The sequence below is a fragment of the Catharus ustulatus genome, chromosome 15, assembly GCF_009819885.2.
Source record: "Catharus ustulatus isolate bCatUst1 chromosome 15, bCatUst1.pri.v2, whole genome shotgun sequence".
In the NCBI taxonomy this organism is placed as follows: Eukaryota; Metazoa; Chordata; class Aves; order Passeriformes; family Turdidae; genus Catharus; species Catharus ustulatus.
The window spans coordinates 15,491,107-15,516,710 of record NC_046235.1 but is presented as its reverse complement, the minus strand read 5'-3'; the positions used below and the strand labels follow the sequence as shown (position 1 = coordinate 15,516,710).

The following is a 25,604-nucleotide window of genomic DNA, read 5'->3' as shown; positions in this document are numbered from 1 at the left end:
GCGTGGGCATGCAGTGCCGGCCAGGGCGAGGAAACGCGGCGGCGGTGCAGACGGGAGGGGGCGGCCGGCGAGCCTGGCAGCGGCGGCAGTGCCTGGCCCGCCGGCAGGGCGACTATGTGAACGCAGCGGCGACGCGGCCGGCGTGCCTGCCAGCGGCGGCAGTGGCTGGCCCGCCGGCAGGGCTAGGGAACGCGGCAGCGGGGCGGTGCTGACGGGAGAGGGGGGCCAGCGAGCGCGGCGGCGGCGGCGGCAGCACCACCTGGCCAGCCCCGCCGAGCCGTGGCGCTGAGCTGGGCTACCCGGCCCCGTCGGCAACCATGAGCGGGCCGAGCCTTCCTGGCCCCGCCCCGAGCCAGTAAAGCCCGCTATGCCGCGATCCTGTTACTAATTGGCCAATTTGTGAAAGCTGCGCACGGATTCTCGCGACGAACGAAAGTGTGGCTAATATTCGGGGTGCGGCTTATCTATTGACAAAGACAGCAACATTGTCGAGGCACCGGAAGTGCGGCTTATAATCCGTGCGGCTTGTATTCGTGAAACTACTGTATTTCAAATGACAGACATTTTGTTCAGTGTCAGAACAAATGTCTTGAGCTTTGATGGTTTTATTTCACAAATAAATCGCTGTTTTTCTCCAACAACACGCACATCAACATTGACACATTGCCATTTTACACTGTTTTGTTGGGCCCATACTCAGCTCTAGTGAGTAGAGAGCAGTTCCATAATGATTCAATTCTAATACAGGCATTGGGTCTGTGGTGTATTCTGATGTGGTGCATATTGTTGAGACAAAAGCTGTGCCATTATTACTTGAGGCTGTATGAGAAATTGGCTGGATACCACCTCAGCTGGACTTCTCTCTCAAAATCAGTTGCATTTACTCAATTTTTTTTCTTAAATTCGGTGTGTAAAATACACCCTTCCCCTTCTCTTATGGTTGTGGTTACCATTGTAGAATTGTGCTTGGATGCAGCTAAGAGCCAGTGCTGATTTCAGGAATTTGTGGAATGAACTCCCTTACCTGTGGAGGGCTGGTGGCTAAGCTCATGGTGCTGGGCAGTGACACAGTGGTTGGTAGTAACTTTTTTCACATTAACAAATATTTTATTTATTTCAAATCCAGTGTCCAGCCACACACAGCAGCTGGAATTGAATATTAAACAACAGTAGCACTGGAGCAATCAACTTTGGTCTTGCTGGTTCTCTCTATTAAAGTTGATCATGAGCTGTATTGGATTCACAACAGAAAGTGAGAGTTGCTTCTTTGGTTTTTACAGAGCTTTGGTCACCCAGCCCTTAACAATCTATGTGAATTAGCTCCTCTTTAGTCTTGTTAACTTTATACCACACTGAACTGTGCATTGATTATGTACTTAGCCATGCAGCTGTGCTCATCTGGGTTAACAGCACCCAGAGTGGTGAGTGAGCTGTCCCACTTCATCTCTTCAGAGTATCAGTTCTTCATAGTGCCATCATTCATTAGCTGCCTGGTTACTCACCTCTTGTTTGACATGAGACTGGTGTATCCAATTTTCTTTTCCTAAAACAGCCATGCATTTGTCCAGGGCTTTTATCCTCTAAGCAGAGTCGTAAATAAGTGAGTCTTAATTGATTGAAAGTTCCATGTAGTGGCCAAATTTCCTGGGGCCCCCACCAGCTGTCCTAGTAATATATGGCCATTCCTCCTGGCACAAGGCCACTGTGTGCTCTTTAGATAATTGAGCTGTACCATAAATCTTCTCCCAGTTTTGCAATACCTTGGCCAAGGGCATCCCCTTTTCTACGCTGAGTTTGCTCCCTATTACCAGAAAGAATAAAGAAAAAACAGCAAAAAGGATTGTCAGGGAGACCCTTCTGTGGAGTCATGAGGTTCAGAGAGGAGTGTAGGTGCAGCTGGATCCAGTGTTAGTCTCAGATTTAGCCAAGAGTTTGTATCTAAAGGATTTTACATGTGGAATTGAATCCCCTCTCTGTGTGCACATTACTGTCTGATCAGGCTGTGCAGCTGTGAGTGAGCTGCAGTAGGGGAGGGACTCAAACACACCCAATATTGATAGGAGCTCAGACCCACTGCAGGATCTTCTCCAATCAGCCTAGGGAGTTTAAACACTCACCCTTCAATGCCTCCTGCTCCAGAGGTACCTGGTGAACTCACCTGATGGCTATTTGCAGACAAGAAGTTGTGAAAGTGGTCTGAGATCCCATCTGGTTTCCTGCAGCAGCTTCCAAATCCAAGAAAAATTAGTTTAATAATGGAGTGGCACAGCGATAGGAACAGCTTGAGCTGGGTGCCTGCAGCCAGGGACCCAGAACACAGAAATCACTGAGCCCTTGTACCCTTCCAGTCAATGCAGCCATCCTGCATCCACCCTTCATGTGCTCTGCACACACCCCTTGGTCCAGTGGTGGGTTTGGATCTGGGGGCTTCTGGTTCCCTGCTGGATTCTCTGTCTCCAGGTGGGTGTTGGCTGCTTTTACTTGGGTTGCAGCTTCTGCTGTGACCCAGAGTTCACACTGGTTTGGGGCCTCCCTTCATGTAACTGAGCAGAAGTTCAAGATAAGTTCAGCTTTCCTAGGAGGGAGCTTGCAGTTTGTGGCTGAAGACTCCAGCAAATTCAGCTACTTTTTTTTCTTTTCTTTTTCTGAGAAAAACTACTCAGACAAAAGAATGCAGTTTAAAAGAATTCAGGGAACTAAATTAATTTACCACAGTCCATCCCCTCCTGACAAGGAACGTGGATGATGGTTTTATTTAATGTGTAGTTGCACAAATGTCTTGCTTAAAGGAATCATATTTCTTTTACCCATTTCCAGCAAAAAGCAGCTTGGGAAAATAAGTGATGCAGTTATGCAGAATAGAAGTGATGGGATTAAACACACTGTTAATGCTAAAGCTGTAATTCACACCATTCTCTTATTTCATGTTTTGCAGTTTTATTTTGATTGTATCCCAATTGTGTTGAGCCTCACAGAGCTTAAAATGAGAAGGGCAGGAGCAAGAGACTGAATTGTTTCTTATGGATAAACTTAAAATACACTTAATTTTAAAGTTGTCTGTAGACATTAGAAACCTATGAGAGTGTGTTTGATGTTGACAGTGGAGATTAAGCAGCCAAAGCAAATGTCAGCAATATGGGTCAGGTCAGATAACTACTGTACCTTATGCCAGTCAATTATAAAGCATATTTTTAGTAATGGAAGACCTTTTAGTACTTCAGTAATAAAAAAAATGATCACATGTGAAAAATGATCACCTTTGGAGCAATTTAGTCATGGCTGTCCATGGGTACCTGTTAACAGCAGTTGGATTAAATGAGGCTGGAATCCATCTACAGCATAGACAGCAGGCAGTCTGATCTAAGCTTTATTTTTAAATCCTGATTTTCCAAAGTAATGTAGTTCCAGCCATTTCATTAACTAGTAAATAATGATTTTAGCATTCTTGTTTTCTCACACTGCTGCAGTAAAGTGAACAATCCTCAAATGTAAAAGCTGGAGATTAATACAGCTTTAATTGATCAAAATTGAGTGCAGGCACTTGCTTTTTTCAGCATCTTGTATGGCACTGCAGCTGTTCAAGGCATCTTCTGATTGGTGTCTGTGCCAAAAGATCCTTGTGTTTGTACTGGTAATAGGAGAATCATTGCTTTCACTTTCCTCATTCAGACATCAGCTACAAATACTGTTTAAAAAATTTAGGAGATCTTAAAACATTGCTTCTCCAAACTGGTGGGTCTAAAACTCAATTATAATTGAGTTACTTAGAGAATTCAGGCAAATGCAGATGACTGAATGAGACAACAGCAAGAAATGTAGCTCGAAGAAATTTGGGTCATCTCCAAGCACATTCTGGTGTTGAAGAAGCAACTGTAAGTGCAGCTTTGTTCGTGTCTCTTGGCTAAGTTGTGTGAGGTCATCTTGCTGCACTTGGTATCCTGGGTGATTTTATAACCTGTGTCCTAACAAATAAAAGAAACTTGATGTCTTCACTGCTTTTCTTCCAGCAGCTTAGAGATAGCCAGTGTTTCCACCCAAAATTTGAGGATGGAGCATGATTTTGCTAAGACAAAAAGCCATCTCCAGCATCTTACAAGTGCTATTATTTTTTCATCTCTTCTGTAAATGATGGATCATCCTGTTTTGTGTTGCTGATGCTTTCAGAAAATCCATTTATTTTTAAAATAAATTTTAAAAAAACCTCTTTGCCTGCAGGATTACAACTTTATGGATTTTGCAAGGTGGAAAAAAAGCACTTGTGCTTAGCTATACCCAGAGAACAGGGAGGAAGATTTCTGTCTAGAATTGTCATTTTAGGTGCCTTTTCAGTCCTCATGTGTTTTTAATTGTAGGTTGCAGTGTAAAGAACTCATTTCAACATACCTCACATACACTATGACACTTGAAAAGCTGCTCTGAGTAGGCAGCGTTGTCAGCTATGAAGAACAGGCTTTGAAGTGTTTGTTTTAGAACTTTGAGATTTATATCTTAAATTCCAGAGATTTTTTTTGCAAGTTAAAATGGGAATACCTTTGCTTGGTGTAGCAAGCTAATCCTGGGAGCAGGGTATATTCCCACATTTCTGGGGAGAAGTGAATGGTCCCAGTAGCACTAAGTTCCATCTATTTCTGCACTGAAATAAAAAGAGCAATTCTTGTATTGGCTGTGGTTTCCAGTCCTGTTTTGCTGTGCTTTGTCTGCATCTGTTCCCAGGAAGTGTAGCTTGTCTCACTGATAAAAATAAACACAGAATAACTGAATTGCCCCTGGAGCAAACAGACTCTGTGAGCTCCATGCAGGGTCAGACCAAGTCTGTCTGGCATTCCCAGGATGTGATGCAGGTAGATGTGAATCCTGGACAGGATCAGCCAGGAACAAACACAGGGGGTTTTTGTGCTGCTGATTCCAGAGCTGGAGGTGCCCTGCAGTGGAGCAGGAAGGGTCCCAGGACATGGCAGAAAAACGGGCTGGGGATCTGGGTGTGGAAGGTCAGGAGTATTGCCTGGTGTCTCATGGCAGGGGATTAAGGAGTCACTGCAGAATTCCTGCTGTGCTGCTCCAGGATCAGCTTCTGAAGGTGTGAAATGCCTGCTCTTAGTGTCAGGTTTATGTTTGAGTTCTGTTGATGTTGTTAACCTACTCCAGGGCAGAGCCAATGGATGACCAGCAACAGCAGGAACAGCACAGGGTCCCCAGGTTCTTACCTTTCACTTTGGTTGCCAGAGCCCACTCTCCCAGCCCACCTTTGCTGAGGGGAATTACAGATTTTCAGGCTTTTCTGATTACAGATTTTCAGGCTTTTCTGATTACAGATTTTCAGGCTCTTTTGCTGTGTCTGTCAATAGTGTTTCACTAGTTTGTGGGTATCTGGTAGGATTGAACTAAACTTCTAAATCATGTTGGACAAAGGAGTGATGTAGTAACTCCCTGACTCTAGTTCATGACTGCTACTTTTCCTTCATACTTATTTTTAATTGAATGTTAAGAACTTCTTAAGTGCAAAATACTGTATGCATTAAATTGGAAGGTCTCTCTGTCAAGCTCTCAATTTTTTTTTCCCACGTTGCTGGTGGGAAAAGAAATTACTGTTAGAAAGAAAAACATTTAATAAGGATACTTAAAAATGGAATGGTGCTTAAGAGGCTTTGTCAATAAGCAGTTTTGAGGCCACGCTCTGAAGAACAGCTTAGATGTCCCAAAGGATTTTTACAGCTCTGCCAGTGAGTCTAATTACAGATAATTCTGCTCACTTAAGTCATGGCTCACTTGGATCCTTCCATCAGCACGGCTGCTGGAACAGTAGTGTTAATATTGCTTTTTGCAATTTAGTTAATTGGCTGTGACGTACACTGAAGTTACATATACGTGGAATGAATAAATTGCTTCTTGTCTGAATCAGATGGATCATAATAGTTTGTGGGTTTGTGTTTTTCAGGGATTATGTGAGGAGTGAATTGGAATCAGGCTATGAAGGACCAATGTACTTGGAGCCTCTCTCTATGAACCGTTTCATGACAGCTTTAGTAGGTAAGTGCTTTAAATAAGTGAGAGGAGAGAGCTCTCATTCTCTTCCTTGGAACCTGTGCATGTTTTACCTCTTGGTTTCAAATCTCCTTTATTACTTTAACTTGCTGTGATTCTTATTAACATGCAAGAGGCATGGGAGGATAGCTGTATCCTGCCTTGCTTTTTCTGTGCCACTGATTTACCAATTCCCCACATTTGCAGCTCTGAAATGTTTTCCAGTTCTGTTTGTTATGCTCTCCTCTGTTATTCTCAGCCTATGCAGTCTGATTCAGAACAACTGGAGTGTCTATAATATAACCTTTATGTAGAAAGTACTGTAGAAATTTCAATAGTTACATGCATTTGTAGTGTTTTTGTAAATTCAGGTGTTGTACACATTAGTTCTTTATTGGCTTTATAGCTAAACACTGTCATTCTCTTACAAAATGTGGTGAAATACACTGGTGGGTGTGTGCATGGGACTACAGGCTGCTGGTTTTTTTAGAGAGTCCTGAGGATACTCCTTATTAAAGAGTTAAGGAATAACAAGTCAAACACATCTAAATTGTTTGATTAATGACAGAGATTACTTCCCTACCTAAAAATCCCAAATAAATCATGAAGAATTGGACTTCCCAGAGTGTTTCCTTACCCTTTGAACTTTGACTGGAAGAGAATAAATTCAGTGTTAAGGTTGCTACACCAAACCATATGTTCTGAGAGGATACTAGAATACACACACACCATGTGTATTTTAAAATGAAGCCTGAGACAAGCTTGGAAGAAAAATCTTCTTAATTCCTTTCACTAAGATCTATGGTTTTCATCAGATTATTGACAGATTTAGTCAGCCATGTCCTACTGTTGGCAAAACTCAGCTGCTTTCTGTTTACTTGCAGCTGCTACTGGCAGATAAAAATGGGTTTACTACTTTACAGTATGTTAGGTCTGATAGAGTTACCCATCTCCCATTTGCCTGCATCCTTACTTTCATTTGTGGCATTTGTCTGTAATTTTAATATTTTTAATAGAAGTAACAGTGGTAGTTTTTAAGGAAATATTATTTAGATATAATTTCCTCTCTCTTCTGAATGTCTAGATATATTTTCCTGTCTCATCAAATGGCACCAAAGTGCAGTTAAAGCTTTGGCATGTTTTTTATGAGAAAATGTTTGTAATTAGTCCTGTGAATCTCTCCCAGGTGCAATGCAGGGTTCCATGGGAAAGCAGAATCCCTCAAAGAGCTTCACAAAGCATCATGCAGGCCTGGGCAGGAAGAGATCAGGAGCCATTGTGTCATTCAGTAACACTTAAAAACTAAACTGAGAGTCAAACCCAACGTGCTGCATCTAGGTTTTAATAGGGAAAAAACAAGTGAAAAAAAGATAATGGCTTTATTCAATACAGTTTTGAGCTGTAGTGGGTGTCAGACTAAAGTGTCCCCTTATTGTAATTGTGTTTCACAAATAGGTATTTGTGACTGTACTAACAAATGTGTATGTGTTAACAGATTTAATATCCCCATTTTAATTCTCCTTATTCTTTCAAAGCCAACTTGAAAATGTAATTTTGGTCTTGCTGACAAGCAGTCATCTTTGGGGAAGACTTGTGAAAGTGGTCTGTGAGACTTGACAGTGTTTTGTATAAATATGAAATGTTTTCTCAGATTTGTTGTATACAAGGTTGTTTATTCAGTGGAGTCTCAGGAATGCACAGCACTGAGTGGTGTCATCTTCACAGCAAAATCAATGTACAGGTGCTTTGCTCCTTCTTGTTCTCACACATTCTGACAGGGTGTTGTGCTGCAGCACTGCTGACAGGCACCAAAGCAGGTGCATGAGGGAGTGGAATAATGGTGCTTCTGGTACAGCTCTGGTTCCTGAAGTTCTGGTCAGAATTAAAGGAATTATATATAGTAGCAGTTGGTTCACAATTATAACCTTTGTTTTATTCATTAATACTTTCTGAATGGGATCTCACAGTCATTTCTTCCCTAACATTTAACTCAGTGTGATGACTGTTGTCTGGGGATAATAATGTGTTCCTAAGTGCTGGAGGGAAGAAATAAATGGCTTTAGAGATGGCCCCTTGGATGAGTGATCCACTTTAGGAACACATCACCTTGAACTTTTCAAAGCTGCTACATGGTTTTGCAAGTGATGCTTCCATGAAGACTTCATTATTCTTATGGCACAGAATTGGGTTTTATATTAACTTTAGGATACCCCTTGTTTTTGAGTAAGTCACTGATGTAGCCAGGGAGTTTGTTAACATCAGCTTTCTAAAACTGTGAATGAAATAAAGATGCTTCTCTACTCCATGGGGCTTGTACAGTGGCTGTGCCATGTCAGCTTTCTTGTTGAACATTTTCCATTAGCTTATGAGCTGAGAGGCTCTGGATACCTGTCAGCAGGGTTTAATGTGTCTGTGGAGGTATGGGAAAGGGAAAGGAATGGGCAGGAAGTTCACACAATGGATTTCTTCCTTATTGCCTCATTGCCTAGCAGAGGACCCTGGTTGGTGTCTTCCAGAGGTGTTGCAGCTGTTGGGTTCATTAATAGTGTCTATGAGTTTTCAGACCACAGCATTTCAGTTTACAGGGTTCACACACTTACCTGGATTTGATAGTCATAGCAGATACCTCAAGTGTTAAAATCTATGATTTGATGTGAGGTTACTTTCTCTGGCTGATCTGCTGTGTGATGCTGTGCAGCCCCACCTGCAGATAAATTTACTGCACAGAGATTGGCTGTCCTGAGCTAAGGTGCTGCTACCTCAGTTTAAAATGGGAAGCGCCATCACTCAAAGTCCATTGGAGACATTCATGCCTTTCCTGCAGGAGTTGAGAATTGACAAGGTGCACACTTCAGGTGGGAGATTGAAGCCTCCAGAGAAAGTGCTCCCATGTATTTCCTTTGATGCTGTGTACAATCCTCCTTCCCATGACAAGTAATTTTTGATCAGTGTTTAAATTAAGCGGTGGGAGGCCAGAGTTGAGCAGGGATGAGCAGCACACTTCACACATGGCTGTTGGAGGAAAGCAGGTTCTGCTATTTACTGAGACTGAACTCAGAGACTCTAATCTGTGATGGGAGAGTCATCCCAGAGAGCCCTGGATTGTTTAATGTGATAGTGTTGCAGTATTTGATTTCAGATGACGACTCTTATTAAATACTGAAGAACACATTGGATGGTGTTTGTGTCCCTTTGTGTGTGAAGCTGAGTTGCCTTAGTTACCATGAGTTGCAGAAATCCTCTCAAGCTGCCTGCCAGGCTCCTGAATATGACAGCACAGCAGTGTGCTGGTGGTGTCTTAAATAGGGTTGTAGCAACGTGTGTGTGGGCAGAGAACAACAAAGCAGAGGGAGAATGCTTCAGAGCTGGAGTCTGAAGAGATGAGTAGAGTAACTTTCTCTGAGGCTCACAAGACCCAGTATGCTGACAGTGCCTTGCTGAGAGCAAGGGTGCTTGTTCTGCAGAGACATCTGCTAATTCAGAAATACATCTGTCAAATTGACAGTAGGAATTTAGCTTGAAAGGGGACAGTGTGAAGGAGGGAGAACTTTGTATGCTTAAGTAGTAGAGATTAGAGATTGCTTTCAGCTCAGTTGCAGTTATTTTGAAAGCAGAAGTCTCTCCCTAGGCAGGGAAGCTTGGCAGAATGACAGCAAAACCCTGGTACTCCTGTTTCTCCTCTCACAGCTTCCCTCCCCAGCCCATCCAGAAGGGCTTACAAGGTCAGAGAGCTTATGTGAGCACATGGAGTTCATGTTGACCTAGAGATGTTACTGGCCTTGGTCTGGTTCCTCTCTTTTCCTAAGGCCAGCTCCTGGTTTCAGAGTGAGTTACAAAATGCAAACATTAAGAAAGTGGTTCCAAACCAGGGTGTTTGCACTTGAATTTAGTACCACTCATTGTGGCATTTGGTTATAAATTAACACAGATTGTGAACAAGGGCCTGTTTTCAAATAATATACCATAAATGTCTTCCTTACTGCAAAATGATGAGTGAGGATTGTTCTTACCCAGGCAATGTGCATTTTGCCCTGTTCAGTTTCCTCTGGAATCAAGGGTACAATATCTGTGATGGGAGCAGTTGTACTGAAGTGGTCTCAGTGCTTTAGAAATGCCACCCTCCAAATCTGTGGGTGTGTTGGGGGAGATGTGCTCAGGCTTGTGTCCCCACCAGCTATTACAGAGAATTGAGTTGTTAATTATCTATCACTTGCAAGCTTCAGTGATCATTCTGAGCAACTGCCTCAGGGTGTTATGAAATTATTGAAGTCTCAGCTGCTGACCTGGCTGTTCTCCTGTTGCTGTTCTTGGCCAGTAATTCCTCTTGACAGTGTAAATATTGTTGCTCTAAAAGCCATTTGGGACCTCTGATTGCTTTTTTTGTGTAGGTCAGGATGAAATAGTGTAGCTGGGCTTCAGAAAAGCTGCTGTGTGTACAGATACTGATGGGATTTCAGCTGAGCTGGGGGCGGTGAGGAAAAAGAGGGCTGGCTTGTTGGGTTATCCTCTGTATAATTTATTCCTGGGGCTTTACTAATCTGATTCTGCATGTGTTTTGGGTTTACAGCTCACTAATCTGGGAAGTGAAAGCATTCACTGTGCTCACTTTGGAAAGGGTAACTTCAGTGACCCAGCAAAAGCCACGGAGAGGAGCCTGGTTTCATAACAGAGATGTCCTAGTTAGAACCATAACATGCTGGATGTTGATAACGGTGTTGTGCAGAGATAACGTATTAAAAATACGCTTTTTCCTGAAGGGGATAATCAGCTTGATTCTGAACTGCTGTGTCGCGTTTCCAGGGCAGCTGGTGGTGTGCACGCTCTGCTCCTGCGTCATGAAGACCAAGCAGATCTGGCTCTTCTCTGCCCATATGCTCCCTCTGCTGGCTCGCCTCTGCCTCGTCCCGCTCGAGACCATCGTCATCATCAATAAATTCGCCATGATTTTCACCGGTTTGGAAGTTCTCTACTTCCTGGCATCGAATCTTCTGGTGCCCTATAACTTGGCGAAGTCTGCGTACAGAGAGCTTGTCCAGGTAAGATTGGGAAGGGAAACATTCTGTTTTCTCAGCCTTATATGAAGGAAAGAAATAAAAAAAACCCACTTTAGCTGCCTTCTGTGTGCTAACTCATCCTTTCTTAGCCAACCAAATAAGCTCCTATCCATAGCATCTTCTTTCTTTAATTTATGATGCTTTGGATCATAATAGATAAATGCTTTGGACAGGTGAGCAGTTAAGACTCAAGCCTGAATTATGCTGCTGGCCACTTTGTTTGGACTTTGCTTGGTCCTTCCCAAGTTCTGTCTAAAAGACAAGATTGTGTCAGACTGGAATTTGCAGCCTTCTAAGTGAGGAAGGTAATCCCTGGGTATTCATTTCAAGAAACACTTTCTGTATGAAAAGTGTTTGTAATTGTGGAAGTGTTAAATTGGGAGTGACACTGAAGCTGATTTTCACTCTGATCATCACTAACTTAGTGATTTGTAACTTGCACAGTGATTTGAAAAGTCTGTAGCATTTTCTTTAGATCAGCAGCATTACTGAGACCTTGAACAAGAAGACTGATCTAACATGTCCATTTTCTTAATGCTTTAACATCTGATACATATTTAGTTCAAAATACACTTTTTCAGTGGTACAGAAACATCACATTTCCTGTTTTTTTTATATAACATGTATACATATATATATATATATGTTTATACATTCTTCTGTATATTTCAATATAAAAAGATTGGTGCTTGCTTGGCTTTTGACCGAGCCACTGTTTCAGCTCTCTCCACTGCCTGGATTTTTTTTCAAACCAAACTGCTGGGTTTTTTTGCCTTCTGCTTTTCAATCCAGAAGCAGCCTGAAAACTAACTTGTTAAGCTCTTTCAAAACCTTCTTTAAAGCTCTTGTTTGCTGTCATATCTGTCATACACAAACAAAAGCTTGGCAGCAGGAGGTGTGTGCTGTGCCAAGGTCTCAACCTGTCATGTTGATCATTGGTGTCTGGTTATTTATTTTCTATGTAGTTGGTCTTTAGAGCAGGATTATGCTTCTGTGTTTGTGCAGCACCTACCATTGGTCTGACCTCGTCCGTGGAATCACAGATTTGTTTAGGTTGGAAAAGAACTCTGAGATCATCAAGTCCAACCACTTAAACATGTCCCTTAATGCCACATTTATATATCTTTTAAATCCCTCCAGGGATGGTGACTCCACTGCCCTGGGCAGCCTCTTCCAATGCCTGACCACCCTCTCAGTGAAGAAATTTTTCCTGATACCCAATCCAAGCCTCCCCAGCTTGTAGATTTGCTGATTTAAAAATTAATTGGGAAGCTGTCTGGCAAAGCTTCAATATCCTGTTTTCCAGTGAGAATAGAAATATGCTTACAGTGCAGGAGTGGCAACATTTGGGGTGAAACAGTTGCACGTCTGTACAGCTCAAAGCCTTGCAATAGGCACTTCCATTTTCTGTGTACATGAATGGATGCAGTTTGGCTCCCTGAAGTCAAATTCAGATTAGATGTGGATTTGAGACCTGTATCTATTTTTTATTAAATACTTATGTTTAAAGCAGTTCAACATCTTAACAAATGTTTTAATTGCAAATACATTCCAGGTTGAAGGGGAAAAATAGTTGTTTCTTGGTTTTTTTTGGTTTGTTTTTCAGAATTCTAAATATTGCTATTCCCAAGTCTCCTCATCTGATTGTCTCCCCCCTCCCCATCCCAGCATTTCAAATCTTTCCACACCAGGCTGTATTACAGTAATCATGAGGAAGTATTCCTTGTATTCCTAGGCTTTGGACACTGATCATACTCTTTCTCCTGGCTTTTTATGCAGAGGGAATAAAGTGTTTTTCCTTGGGAATACAGAAAAAAAAAGGGCAGAAAATTTGTAATGTGGCAGTGGGTTTATAAGAATGTTGGATGCTGCTTTTCTAAATACATGTAATAGAGTTGCAGTGAATAGTTGTGAGTGGTTTTCGCATTGTGCTGGCAAAACCCAGGATTTTTGGTTTTTAAGAACTTGCTGCTCTTTTCTTGTATTCCTGGCACAGCAGAAAACACATCAGCTCATTGTGTGTTCATGTAACTGATTGCAACTCTGCTGCAAATCAAGCCTGGATGTGTATTCCAGAGGAGGCTATTGCCATTCCAGCTGGAATATTTTTGTGCTTGAATTTCCATTTCTGTAACTCTGAGCAATTGTTGGTTTTCAGTGTTGTCCTGGTGTTTGTGAGTTTACACACAAATCCAGCTATTTTAGACTGGATTTGACTGCAGGTTTGATATCAGTGTCAAAACTTAGTGAATATTGGGATGTTAAACACCAGGAGTGTTTTCTGAGAGCCCTAATGGTTGGACCAGCTCAGCTTTTTGTGTTTGTGTGTATGTTAGGCTGTGCCCAGTGGTATATTGTAAAAACAGGCCCAGAACCTTGGCTGCCTGTTTGCAACAGAAGATGCCAGAAATGTCTCACCATTATGAATCTGCATTATGAGTGTAGCATGACTCTTTTCCAATGTGGTGGAGCACTGTGCCAGGATTGCTTGCCTGCTCCCAGGCCAGGGAGTCTCCTGAGGGCAGATACACTTCCTTGACAAGTCTGTGAGCAAAGCAGGAGCTTGGCACTGTGTCCCTGCCAGCAGCATATTGCTTGTCCATCAGCCCCAGTGCTGCAGCAGGTTCTGTGAGTGTCATAGCCCTCATGCTCGTCAGCTTTTTTAGCATTTCTGAAAATTTCCTTCCCATGGTGGCTTCTGTGTCATTGTGGGAAGCAGGTGATGAGGATTTAGTAGTTCTGAGCAGTTTCCTTTTGACCTAAATCCAGCTATATGAAGTTCCAGCTTCCTGGAAATGATTATAACTTAGTCTTTGCAGTGCAAAGGAAGTACTTTGAGCTTCAGAGTCTTCCAATACAAGTTTTAAGCATGAATTTCAAAACACTTGGTAGATTAGGTATGTGATCCTTTGGAGATACTTAAGCATAAAATGTGGGAGGTTTTAAGTTTTTCTTTAAGAACAGATCAGCAAAGTAGATTTACTACTTTTTTTTTTTTAATGGTATGACTCATTTCAGTGTGTGCAGTGAGTTGGCAGTAGCTACAGAGAAAACAACATTGCTGTGACTTAAACTGGACAAGAGGATCTGAGGGGCTGGCATGACCCAGAGCCACATGTGCTCACCCCTGTAGCTGTGAGTGGGCTGCAGAGAGCAGCTCCAAGCCAGGTGTTTGTAGGAAGGGACATTGAGGGTTTGCTGCTGGAGTCAGCTGCTGCCTCCTGCCAGACAGACTGGAAATCTGTCACTGCTGAACCTGAGCTCTGCCTTTGTCAAACTGTACTTTGATGTGCCTCCTCCTCTTCCTGTGGGATGGCTGATGTCATGTGGGGTATCCTTGCCTTCCTTGTGACTATATTGTTGACTTTCCTTTTGTTATCAAATCCCAAGTGCTGTGACTTAATAACAAATTTCCTTTTTGTGTCTCCCCAGGTGGTGGAGGTGTATGGGCTCCTGGCACTGGGAATGTCTCTGTGGAACCAGCTGGTGGTCCCAGTGCTTTTCATGGTGTTTTGGCTCGTCTTATTTGCTCTTCAGATCTATTCCTATTTCAGTACACGGGACCAGCCTGCCTCCAGAGAGAGGCTCCTCTTCCTCTTCTTGACCAGGTAATTCAGGAGCCTGCTGATAGTTGGTTTTCTGTTTGAACTGTTCCCTGAAATGAGTATCTGTGCTCTTCTAGAGATGAGATGTGGATATTTACTTTATTGCACTTGGATACCCAACAAATATTTGTCCTAATTGCAGCAGCCATGCATACAAACCCTGTTAAGCTTGTCCTGCAAAGGCATGGATCCCATTCAGAGCAGACATTCACAGAACTGTGGGAGAGCTCCCAAAGAAAACAAAATATTGCTTTGAGGAAGGAGTAGCCATAATTAGAGTTTTAGTCCAGAAGTTGTTGTCAGTGTATAAATTGGTTTTAAGTCTGAGATACTTCAGCTGAAGTTCAGTCCATCTGGTATCTTATTCATGTTCATGTTGCTTTCTGAGCCTTGGATGTCTTGCTTCATCATTTTAGTGTGGGACACATTCTTGAGTTCATCCAAGCAACCAAAGCACCCAAGTCCCAAAGCAACTTTTGAGCCCAGTGGTTAATGTGGCAGAGCTGTAAAGATCAGAAAGATTCCAGATTTGTAAAAACTTTCTAAAAACAGAAAAAGTTTTATAGGCCATAAATTTTATGAAGTTTAAAGGTTGTAAGATAAAGGATAGAGGTCTGTGTTGGTGCTGTTACTGAAAGGCAGCATTTGAAGGATTCTCCTGGCTGGACCCTGGTGCCTTTTTCAGCTGTTTGTACATACAGAGGGAGCAGGAATGCAGGGCAGAGAGGAGCTGGGTGTGCTGCAGGAGCTGGGTTAGGCAGATCAGGTACAGTGCCTTAGTGGGATGGGGAAAAGAGAGGTAACAGTTGTCTAAACACAGCCAGCAAGCACAGGACAGAGTCTTTAGGGATCACACATCATTAGTTCTGCTGTTAGATTAGTAACTCAGTCATTACTACAGTTTTCCAATCAGACTTTCCAGTTACTGGGGTTTTTTTTTGCCTTGCTGTGTCTGTCTATGGTGCCATCCTGTAAGCTGTCAAAATTAATTATCATTAAGGAGAAATGCCAAGAATTTTTACTGCATATAGTATTTAAATTGCTTGTGGTGTCACCCTGCATTATGCAGAAGCATTGACTGTGTTACCTGCTTGTTAACTAAACCACTGGGGTCTGAAATTTTTCTTCCTGCTCATTTCTTCTTCAGTTTTAGTTTTGTTACAGTAGAGGAGAAGCAATCCTTTTCCTTGAAGTTGAGTTTATTCCTACACCAAATTGTTATACTTCTCATATTTGTGGCAAAACAGGGTCAAAACACTGATTGATCTTAAAAACACAAACTCTAATGGTACCACTAACAGCTTCTGACCCCTAGGAGGGAGCTGAAATAGCAGGTCAGGAAATAATGTAGCACTGGCTGTTCAACAAAGTGGAAGAAAAGATGTGCTCTTCCATGAAAACAAGTGAGTTCTGCATCTGTGCCCTTTAAAAGTGAAGAATTGCTTTAAAACAGTGGGGCTGGAATTCAGGGGGGAGCAGTTGGGGTGCACACAGCAGCTGTGTGTGACTCCATGAGGAGATTGGAGTGGCTGTGCTGGATCAGAGCAGATCCTGATGGAGCTGGGATCCAGTTCCCAGCAGTGGCTGCAGATGAGTTCCTGGAAGGACACCCACCCATGATTTGTCAGACAGGATGCTTCCCAGGACTCATCCAGTCCTGCATCCAACTTCTGCAAGGCTGCATTAGCTGCATGTGACTTATAAGTATTTCAGTAACCCTAAAAAAGCTCTTCCATCAGTTTGTGGTTTCTGCCCTTGAACCCATGTACACTTGTGTCACTTGGAAGATTCTGAGGCAAGGCATTTTTACAGCTTGTCTCTATAATGAAAAATCCATTTTGATTGCTTGAATCCATATAATTTCACTCAGTGCCCCTCAGTTCATATATTGGGGAGGGGAGACATGGCTATCAAGTGGTTTTCTGCAAAACTGAGAGTGTCCTAAGTCTGTTCCTTCCTGACTGGGAAGTTCTTATTCAATATTTACTGTTTAAAACTATTTTGCACCTTTCATTGTTCTCATTCTTCTCAAAATCTTTTCCATGGGTTTGTAACTGCTGTGATTTTTGAGAAACCATGAAGAGTTCAGCTCTTTGGGACAATTTCTAAGCTTGTGCTTGACACATAAACATAGTAAAGCTCCCCAGGCATCTCTTGAGCTCATAAGCTCCTCTGGGACCTTTGCATATGAGATCAAATTTAAGAAGAGTTCTAACATTACTCCAGCAAAAAAGCAGAAAACCCAGGGTGCTTGATTACTGATAATTTATTTTGAAGCAAAACTTAGAGTTCCTCAAATAGCCTACATAAATAACTACTTTAAATACTGTTTCTCACTATCTTGAGCAGCAGGAACATCTAAAAGCTTTTTCAGCCCCCCTTAGCTTGGTAAACAGGCAGAATTTGAAGGCCTACCAGAAGTACTGTAAATACTATATGTAAACACATGAACATTTTCTGCAGTGAATTGCTTTCAAAGGATATTTCATGTTTAAGTAGTCACTAAAAGAGACAAAGTAAATGTCTCTTGGATGAGATTTGTTTATTTTTGAAGCATGTGCTTCCTCAAAACTCTTTTGTCAGAGCACTGGACTGTTTCACTCATCACTCAGTTAATTAGCAAGACATGGTTGTGACCATGGCAGTTTCTCTCTCAAGACTACTGTCCTGAGGAACAAATGAAGATTTATTTTTTTTAAATGAATGTGTCAGTGTATTACCTTGGATTATGCATGTGAGTATTTCCAGATGTGTAACCCCTGGCTGGCAGCTGGTTCTTCATTTTTACCTGGCATTTCTGAACCTGAAGCACATTCTGGGGCTTGGGCTGCTTCAAAGATCACAGTGCCAGGATCAGGAGAAGAGCAAGCAAGTGGGTGATGGAGCTGTCAGATGAAGTCTGGGGTCTCAATCTCTGCGACTTTGCTGTAGCAAAAAAGAGGAAGAAACCAGCTGAAGGAGAGCCTTCTCTGCTGTCTTTTTCTGCTGCTTCAGGCTCAGCCATTCCAAAGACAGGTTTTGCCCTGACCCTGGTGGGGATGCTCACAAAAAGCCCCAATCTCCCAAGATTTTTTAGTTTGATGTTGATGTGCAGTATTATGGATAGGAAGAGAACATGCCTTAGTGAATCCATCTGCTTTAACCTGGGTCTTTGTGGTGCTGGGTGAAATTCCAGTGAGTGACTCCAGTGTGTGGAAGCAGCAGCAGCAGGACACTGCCACCGCGTGGCCCTGTGCCGAGGGGACTGCAGGGATGTCACAGCACAGCCCTGCCTCCACGGGGAGCTGCAATGAACTTACATCTTGGCAAGAAGGAATAAAACCCATCTCATCTTTTTCTGTTTTTGGAAGATGTAATGGCAGTGTAGAACTTCTAACATTTTCATTAAACCGCTCCAATTTTGCTTTAAAACCAACTTGACAGTTAACAGGACAAGGGGAGAGCTCATCACGTTGCTTTTAACTGACCAAGCTTTTCTTTTTGTCTCTTTTCCTGTCTCTCCTGGCAGTATTGCCGAATGCTGTAGCACTCCATACTCACTGCTGGGATTGGTCTTCACAGTCTCTTTTGTGGCTTTGGGAGTTCTGACTCTCTGCAAGTTTTACTTGCAGGGTTACAGAGCGTTCATGAACGATCCTGCTATGAACAGGTAAGTGCCTCGTTGTGCCTTGGGTCTGAAAACAAACAGATTAAAGGTGATTTATTTAAAAATACAGGGGTGGCATTGCTGTTTTTTGACTCTTGACCTTTTGACAGGCTTTTTGTATGCCAGTCTGTGTGTGCACTGAAAAGATTTGAGGTGAAAATACTTGTCACAGACTTCTTGGGAAATGGTTCCTTTCTGCACAAATTCAGTGCTCTTACTCAGGATTTACAATTGCTTTTATTTTTTATGAGTCACTGAAAAATTTTCACATGCTTGCATAATATAAACACTTCATATTTTCATTTCCTCATCTCCCCTCTAATCATATATGAAACATTACTAATCTGTGAGGTTTAAAACACAACACTGTATGGATTGCTTGTAAATTGTTATGGGAAATAGTCAAAATGCTTTTTCTCAGGCTTGTCTCAACTTGTCTAATATGAAGTTGGGATCCTGACACTACCTTTCCTGTTACTCCAGCCCACAACTCTATAGATAGTTGAGACCATTTGCAAAAGAGTATTTTACATTTTGGATCCCAAGATGTGGAAGCAAAAAGGGTATAAATTAGAGCTGCATAAGAGTAGTGTCTATAAAAGCATCTTTTGGTGAAGCATGTGCTTCATTGGATCAAATAGTTGTGGTGAGGGATTAAAATCACTCTGAGGTTCCAAGACAGAAAGAAGTGGATGCTGTATTTGGTTTAGGTACAGGGGGAATAAACTGAAAAATGGCAAAATTGGTAATTTGCCTGAACTGGGTCCTTAAAATGCTTTGTGCTGGGTGGTGTCTGAGCTGGATGTAGCCCAAACACTGCTTGTCAGGAGCAAAATCTGCTGGTTCCTATGCCCAGCACTTTGAAAACCTCCCTTCCTTGTTAAAGCCTTGCAGGGACACCAGTGAAACCTAAAACCAGTGACATATGAAAGGTTGTGACAGAAGCAGACAGTTTATTTCCTGCTGTTTCTAGATGTACTTTTGAACCAGCATTGAGCCAGATGTGATTGTTTGTTTTTTTGACTGTGTTGATCTGCAGGGGGATGACTGAAGGAGTCACGCTCCTGATCCTGGCTGTGCAGACAGGTTTGATTGAGCTCCAAGTTGTGCATCGGGCGTTCCTGCTCAGTATTATTCTTTTCATTGTGGTGGCATCCATCCTTCAGTCCATGCTGGAAATTGCTGATCCCATTGTCTTGGCATTGGGAGCCTCAAGGGACAAGTAAGAGACTGGTTTCCTAAACTGAGAGTTACTCAATGCTCTTTTAGGAGGTGATAAACTAGTAATTGATGGCTTTTAGTACTTGTAAAGTTGCCTTGTTTTTTTTCTGTATGCAGATTTCTTTTCTGATCCAAGTTCTCTAGTTTTGTGGTTCCAGTTAAGCAAATCCAGGACTGTGCTGTCCCCACCCACACTCCATTGTGTGGATTTGCAGAATGGTTTTTCTTAACCTCCTCTGCAGCTGGGTGGGTTTCCCTCTAAAGCAATGATCTCACACAGCTATTGAGGGTGGGAAGTTTCTAGGAGTGACCTTGTGTTAGATATTGTAAAAGCTTTTTTTTTTGTGATCCCAAAATGATAAAGTGTGTCCCACACGTTTGGATTGTGTGGGATTGTTGAGTTTCATTTTTGTTTTGAGGAACTGTATTGGTGTTATGTGGTGTTTTCACATTAATCTGTTTTGATCTTTGTCAGTTGTGTTTGTCTTTTCCCTTTCTGTAACCTGTGAGTGAAGAGATGACCAGAGAAGTTTTGTTTATGTGTAGAGTTTGTTTAGCTTAGAGGTGTTCTGTGTGCAGCAAGTTAACTTCCAGGATAGAAACAGAGGGAAAGGGAGTAGAGCCAGGATAGGAGCATCTGCCCAGCTTAAACAAGCAGACTGTGGGGAATAGAGAGTTTTAACTCTTCTGCCAAATCTCCCAGGGAGTTCTAAATCAGTAAGAAACAGGATAAATTCCACTTCAGCTCTCCCTTCCTCCCTCACCCCAGACACAGAACTGCAGTCCTCAAAGTCACTCTGATGTTTCTTCAGACTGTATTGAATTAATCAGGTTTGTGCTGCTGTCCTGTGCTCCCAAATGCTTTGACTTCTTCTGTACCTCATCTCCAGTGCTAACTGAGGTTAAAATACAACCTGAGGAGCAAGTAGAGGTAGTACAGTAAATTACTGGAGTTATTCTGAAAGCCTTCACAAATGGGTGGCTGTAAAAAGATTGATGGTGTGTTTAGGTTGGGGAGGAGATTAGGAACAAGTAGATTATAGGAGCAGAATAAGGATTGGCAGAGATAAATGTTCAGATCCTGCTTACATTTCTTCTTTTGTAATCTTTGAATTGGAGAATATGCTTCTAAAGGCAGCAGGGTTAAATCTGGTGATGAAAGGAAGGAGCTTTACCCCACACATATGAGCAAAAACATGAAGAAGAGCTGCAAGAATTATTTTATTTGGAGACCTCTTGTTTGTTTAGAGAAGTGTCCAAACAGTTACACGTTTAATAATTTATTTTAATGGACTTCCATCTGTAACATTCAGTATCTCAAGTACTTATTTTGCCCATAATTTTTGTCTTTCTATTGAAAACAGCAAAGGTCAGATGAGAGGGAACTCTCCAGAGTTGTAGGCATGTGTGCAAGCTGGGAATGAGACTGTGCCCAAGTAAAATAGAAACTCCTTTCAACAAGCTCTAAAGCCTTGAGCAAACATCTAACGTGCCTACATCCAGCAGCCATTCTATTCTTATTGTGACACTCAAATCTGACTTGAAAAATAAAAACCTATTGTGTTGTTTTGCAGGAGTCTGTGGAAGCACTTCCGAGCAGTCAGCCTGTGTCTGTTCTTGCTCGTGTTCCCCGCGTACATGGCCTACATGATTTGTCAGTTTTTCCACATGGATTTCTGGCTGTTGATCATTATCTCCAGCAGTATTCTAACCTCTCTTCAGGTAAGAACATCAGCCCTAGGTAGCCTTGCATCAGCTGTGATCCTGTTATTCTAAGGGGGAAAATACGTGATGAAGAAAGAACAGGGATGAGAGAAGGGCAGAATTACAAGGGCTGGTAAAAAATGACTTTCTGTGTTCTGTCTGTGAGGCTGAGGAGCTCCTAGGTGGGCTAAGAGCAAAGGTGAATGGAAGTCTACTTCAAATTGTAAAGCCAAAAGGCTTTTGAGGGTGTGTAACTATCATAGTAAAAGGGTTTTTTCTCAGAGTACTCATTTATGTGTCGTTACATAGCTATAACTCTTTTAAAGCAATTTGATGTTCAAAACACAGCAATGTAAATAGAGGAAGTGTTTTATACTGTATGTATTTGTTGTTACTTGGGTTTTTTATTATTAAGTATTTTTAATTGCCCCTTAAAATGCTCAGCACTCTTGTTTAATTGACTCAGCCATGTTCTGAACTCAGGAAGGTAAAGAAGGGGCAGTACTTGGGAACAAGCTTAAATGCTTTGCAAGAAAAAGCAACTTTTACTTGTCTTGAAGTTCAGCAACAATTCTACTGCTTTTGGGTTTTGTGTGGACAGATCTCGATGGCCAGCACTGACTCAAGCTCCAGTGCAGAGCTAAAGCTGAGCTCATGGTGTTGCCCTGTGTTCCAGGTGCTTGGGACACTGTTCATTTACGTTCTGTTCATGGTGGAGGAGTTCAGGAAGGAGCCAGTGGAGAACATGGACGATGTGATCTATTACGTGAACGGCACGTACCGGCTGCTGGAGTTCCTGGTGGCTCTGTGTGTGGTGGCCTATGGTGTCTCAGAAACCATCTTTGGAGAGTGGACTGTCATGGGCTCCGTCATCATCTTCATCCACTCCTACTACAACGTGTGGCTGCGAGCCCAGCTGGGCTGGAAGAGTTTCCTCCTTCGCAGAGATGCTGTGAATAAGATAAAATCTCTGCCTGTGGCCACCAAGGAGCAGCTGGAGCAGCACAATGACATCTGTGCCATCTGCTACCAGGTAAGAATGGAAGTGTCAAAGGATTGGCTTGAGTTGAAATACCCCCAGACTAAGTTCAGTCTTCAGCTAATAAAATAAGTGACTTGAATGATGTGTAATGATTAATACTGCACTCACTAAATTACTGGAATCACCCAGTTTTCTGCTTTGTGCTAATTGATTTGGAGTGCTGTCACCAAGATAATTCTTAGGAATGAAGAGCTTGGATGTGCTTAAACAGCTTTTTTTTTTTTTATTTTTTTTTCCCTCCAGTTGCACAGCAAGCTCTGTTCTTAAGCTGCTTTGACACCTCTCTTGTTTGGGTTGAACTGGTCACAGCAGTAGCAGCAAACGTGCTTTTTCTTCATTACTGGAGGATTTTGTTAGTGAAAGACAACATGTTCTTGGTGGCTGATTTGTTACTATTCTGCAGAAGCAGCTCAGTCTCTGCAGACATTGCTGCTTCATGTGCAGTGTCAGTTTTGTAGCAGAAACCTAATTATCAAAAGGTTAAGGGTCTTGCTAACATAAGCCAGCAGATGTTAGAACCTTAGACATTAATGCTGAAAATAATATCTTTATCACACCTCTAGCTCTAAAGTCTCTTACTCTTGAACAGAAATTGTAGTTATGTGTGACAGTGAAAGAATCACCCTAACATTAGTAGTGTGCAGTTAAGAGTGGGATTGGATTGGCTCCAGACTTGATAGAAATTCTTTGAAGAGTAAAACTGCCAGATTGAATGACAGTGTTCAAAACACTAGACTGGTATTATGTGGGTCTCAGCTGGCAGAGTTCGTGGTGTCGCTTCATTTCTGGTATTGTTACATGTTGTATCTGTCATTGTGTTGTTTTGACAATTGTTTCTTGAGCCAACCAATCCTGTGTTTCTTGTCCTGAAGAGGTCATGTTTAATAATATCTTACAAACAAAGGGTTTTGGCCTCATTTTTAATGCCTGTAATAAAGCAAGATCTGCCTGTATTTGAATTGTGTTTATCAGAGAATCATTAAGGTTGGAAAAGACTCCAAGACTGAGTCCAGCCTGTGACTGATCCCCATGGCACTGAGTGCCACATCCAGGACACCTCCAGGGCCAGTGACTGCACCACCTCCTTCCCAACGCCTCACAACCTTTTCTGTGAATAAATTATCACTGGTGCTCAAACAAAACCTCCCCTGCTACACCTTGAGGCCATTTCCTCTTGTCCTGTCACTTGATCACTGAGAGAGGGGACTCAGCCCCACCTGGCTGCCCCTCCTGTCAGGGAGTTGTGCAGAGCCAGAAGGTGTCCCCTGAGCCTCCTTTTCTCCAGACTGAGCCTCCCCAGCTCCCTCAGCTGCTCCTTGTAGGAGACATTGTGGGTGTGAAGGAAAGAATGTTCTCTTCCTTGTCTGTGGATTTCTTCTGTCTCTTCTGTGCCTGGTGAACCCATTAGATGTGTGAGGTGAGAGGAGAGGAATGGGATTACAAATAATAATGTATTTCCTTTTTTGTGTGTGTGTGTCTTTCAGGATATGAAAACTGCTGTAATCACACCATGTAGCCATTTTTTTCATGCGGGTTGTCTTAAGAAATGGCTGTACGTGCAAGAAACCTGCCCTCTGTGCCACTGCCAGCTGAAGAGCCCTTCACAGCTCCCAGGACTGGGACCAGAGCCAGTGCAGCAGCCAAACCCTAGTGCAGAGCAGAACACCAGGCCTGGGGAAACAGCTGAGCCTGGTGCTGAATGTGACCACAGGCCAAGTGTGCAGGACAGCCCGAGCAGGGGCCACGATGGACACGACAGCCCCGAGGCCTCTGCCCAGCCGGGGGGGTCTCACAGCATGGACAGTGACACGAGCCCCTGTGAGGCCAGCCAGGGAGCAGCCTGTGCTGCAGAACTCATTGCAGCCCCAGAGGGGGGCCCTGCTCCAGATCTGAGGGTTTGTGTCCAGCTCTGAGGCTACCGAGGATGACGCGGGAACAAACACATTTCAGAGATCCACGTTTGACTCAGAAGAAAACCAATCCTTCCACAGCTGTGAAAGAAGTGTAGCTATTAATGCTGGTCAAAATGTAATCTCCCATGCTGATTTTTATGGGCTGCTTGGTAGTGGTAACTCCAGTGAGATGTAGTAGAAATGACTCCAGAAGCTCTCTGAACTGCGGGCATAGGAAGGATGTCTGGGAATCAATAACAGTGTGAGAGTGTTTTCAAGATGTAGGTGAGGGCTGAGAGGAGCAAGAGGTCTGTGAGATGTTGTGGACAAAGGGGCAGGAGGCTGGCTTGGTGTTGGTCAGGGAGGAGAGTTGCACAGAGCCATGTCCCAGGTCATGGGGGGCGTTACGGGCCGCGAGTTGCCGGTCTCTGATGGGCAGCTTTGGTTGCTGACATTTTTTATGGCACGTAAACAAAAATCAAAGATGTAACAGCAGTGATTGTACCAGGAGATGGAAGCACTCTTTAAAACGTCATGTGTATGCTTTGGGTGTTCTTGGGGCAGTTGCATTTGAATTCATGTAATCTATAGTGACTCTTGACTTTTATGACAGAGTCGTCAATATTTTGATGTATATGAAACTTTTGCTCATAATGGGCACAGTGGGGGCTGCATGAAGTAAACTAAAGCTCTCATGAACACTTTGCCTCTGCAGGAGGAAAGTGGGATGAGTTTTAGGGCACGGATAGAGGCCTTGCAGGACTGTGCTGTGTAATGTTTAACCCTTGCAGCTGAATTAAAACAGTATTAAACTCTGGCGATATTTGCACTTTGGGAATGAGTACATTATTGTGTATGATCAGACTCCGCAAATGCCACTTTTAAAAGCTGTTAATAGGTTTGCACCTTTTTTTCTTTGACAAGGACATGTCCATACTTAAATTTTTACATTCATCATGGCTTCAAGTAGAACAAGGGACTGGGGTGGGGAAATAGGTGGGAGTAGGGGGCAGGCAATTTTTTTATGTGAATTTTGATATGAAGAGAAATTAGTCACTTATTTATACGATAGGCTTGACTCAAGTGTTTTTCAAAGTCGGTATTCCTAATGTGAAATGTGATACTATTTTATTTTTAGTAGTAAATTTGGATGTAGACTGACAGACATAGCTGAATGTCTTAATAAATTACATTTGAAGATTTTTACACCTGGTTATGTGATTCTTGCACTGAAATTCCACAAGTACCTGTTGAGAGGCTTGAGTAATAGCCCTCTGTTCCCCTGATGAGTGAAACTCCCCATGCCTGTGTTCTTCCCCATTTCCATTTCAGTGCTCTGTGTCCTGCTGGTACCTCCTGCCCTCCTCTTCTTGTCACCAGATCTTGGCCAATGCAGAACTCAAAGGCACATTTGCCCCT

At 42.7% G+C, this 25,604-nt stretch overlaps 1 protein-coding gene across 3 annotated transcripts in view; it reads left to right on the top strand.

Annotated features, from left to right (window-relative positions):
- Positions 1-25,391, top strand: part of RNF145 (ring finger protein 145) — a 47,413-nt gene extending 22,022 nt beyond the window's left edge. For all 3 annotated transcript variants that reach the window (XM_033073294.2, XM_033073295.2, XM_033073296.2), the window contains exons 4-11: positions 5,936-6,027; positions 10,822-11,057; positions 14,508-14,683; positions 18,189-18,329; positions 19,366-19,548; positions 21,122-21,269; positions 21,928-22,284; positions 23,778-25,391. In XM_033073294.2, coding sequence (XP_032929185.1) covers positions 5,936-6,027; positions 10,822-11,057; positions 14,508-14,683; positions 18,189-18,329; positions 19,366-19,548; positions 21,122-21,269; positions 21,928-22,284; positions 23,778-24,206 — 1,762 coding nt within the window. In that variant the 3' untranslated portion in view covers positions 24,207-25,391. The remainder of the gene's footprint in view (positions 1-5,935; positions 6,028-10,821; positions 11,058-14,507; positions 14,684-18,188; positions 18,330-19,365; positions 19,549-21,121; positions 21,270-21,927; positions 22,285-23,777) is intronic.
- Positions 25,392-25,604: the final 213 nt, after the last annotated feature.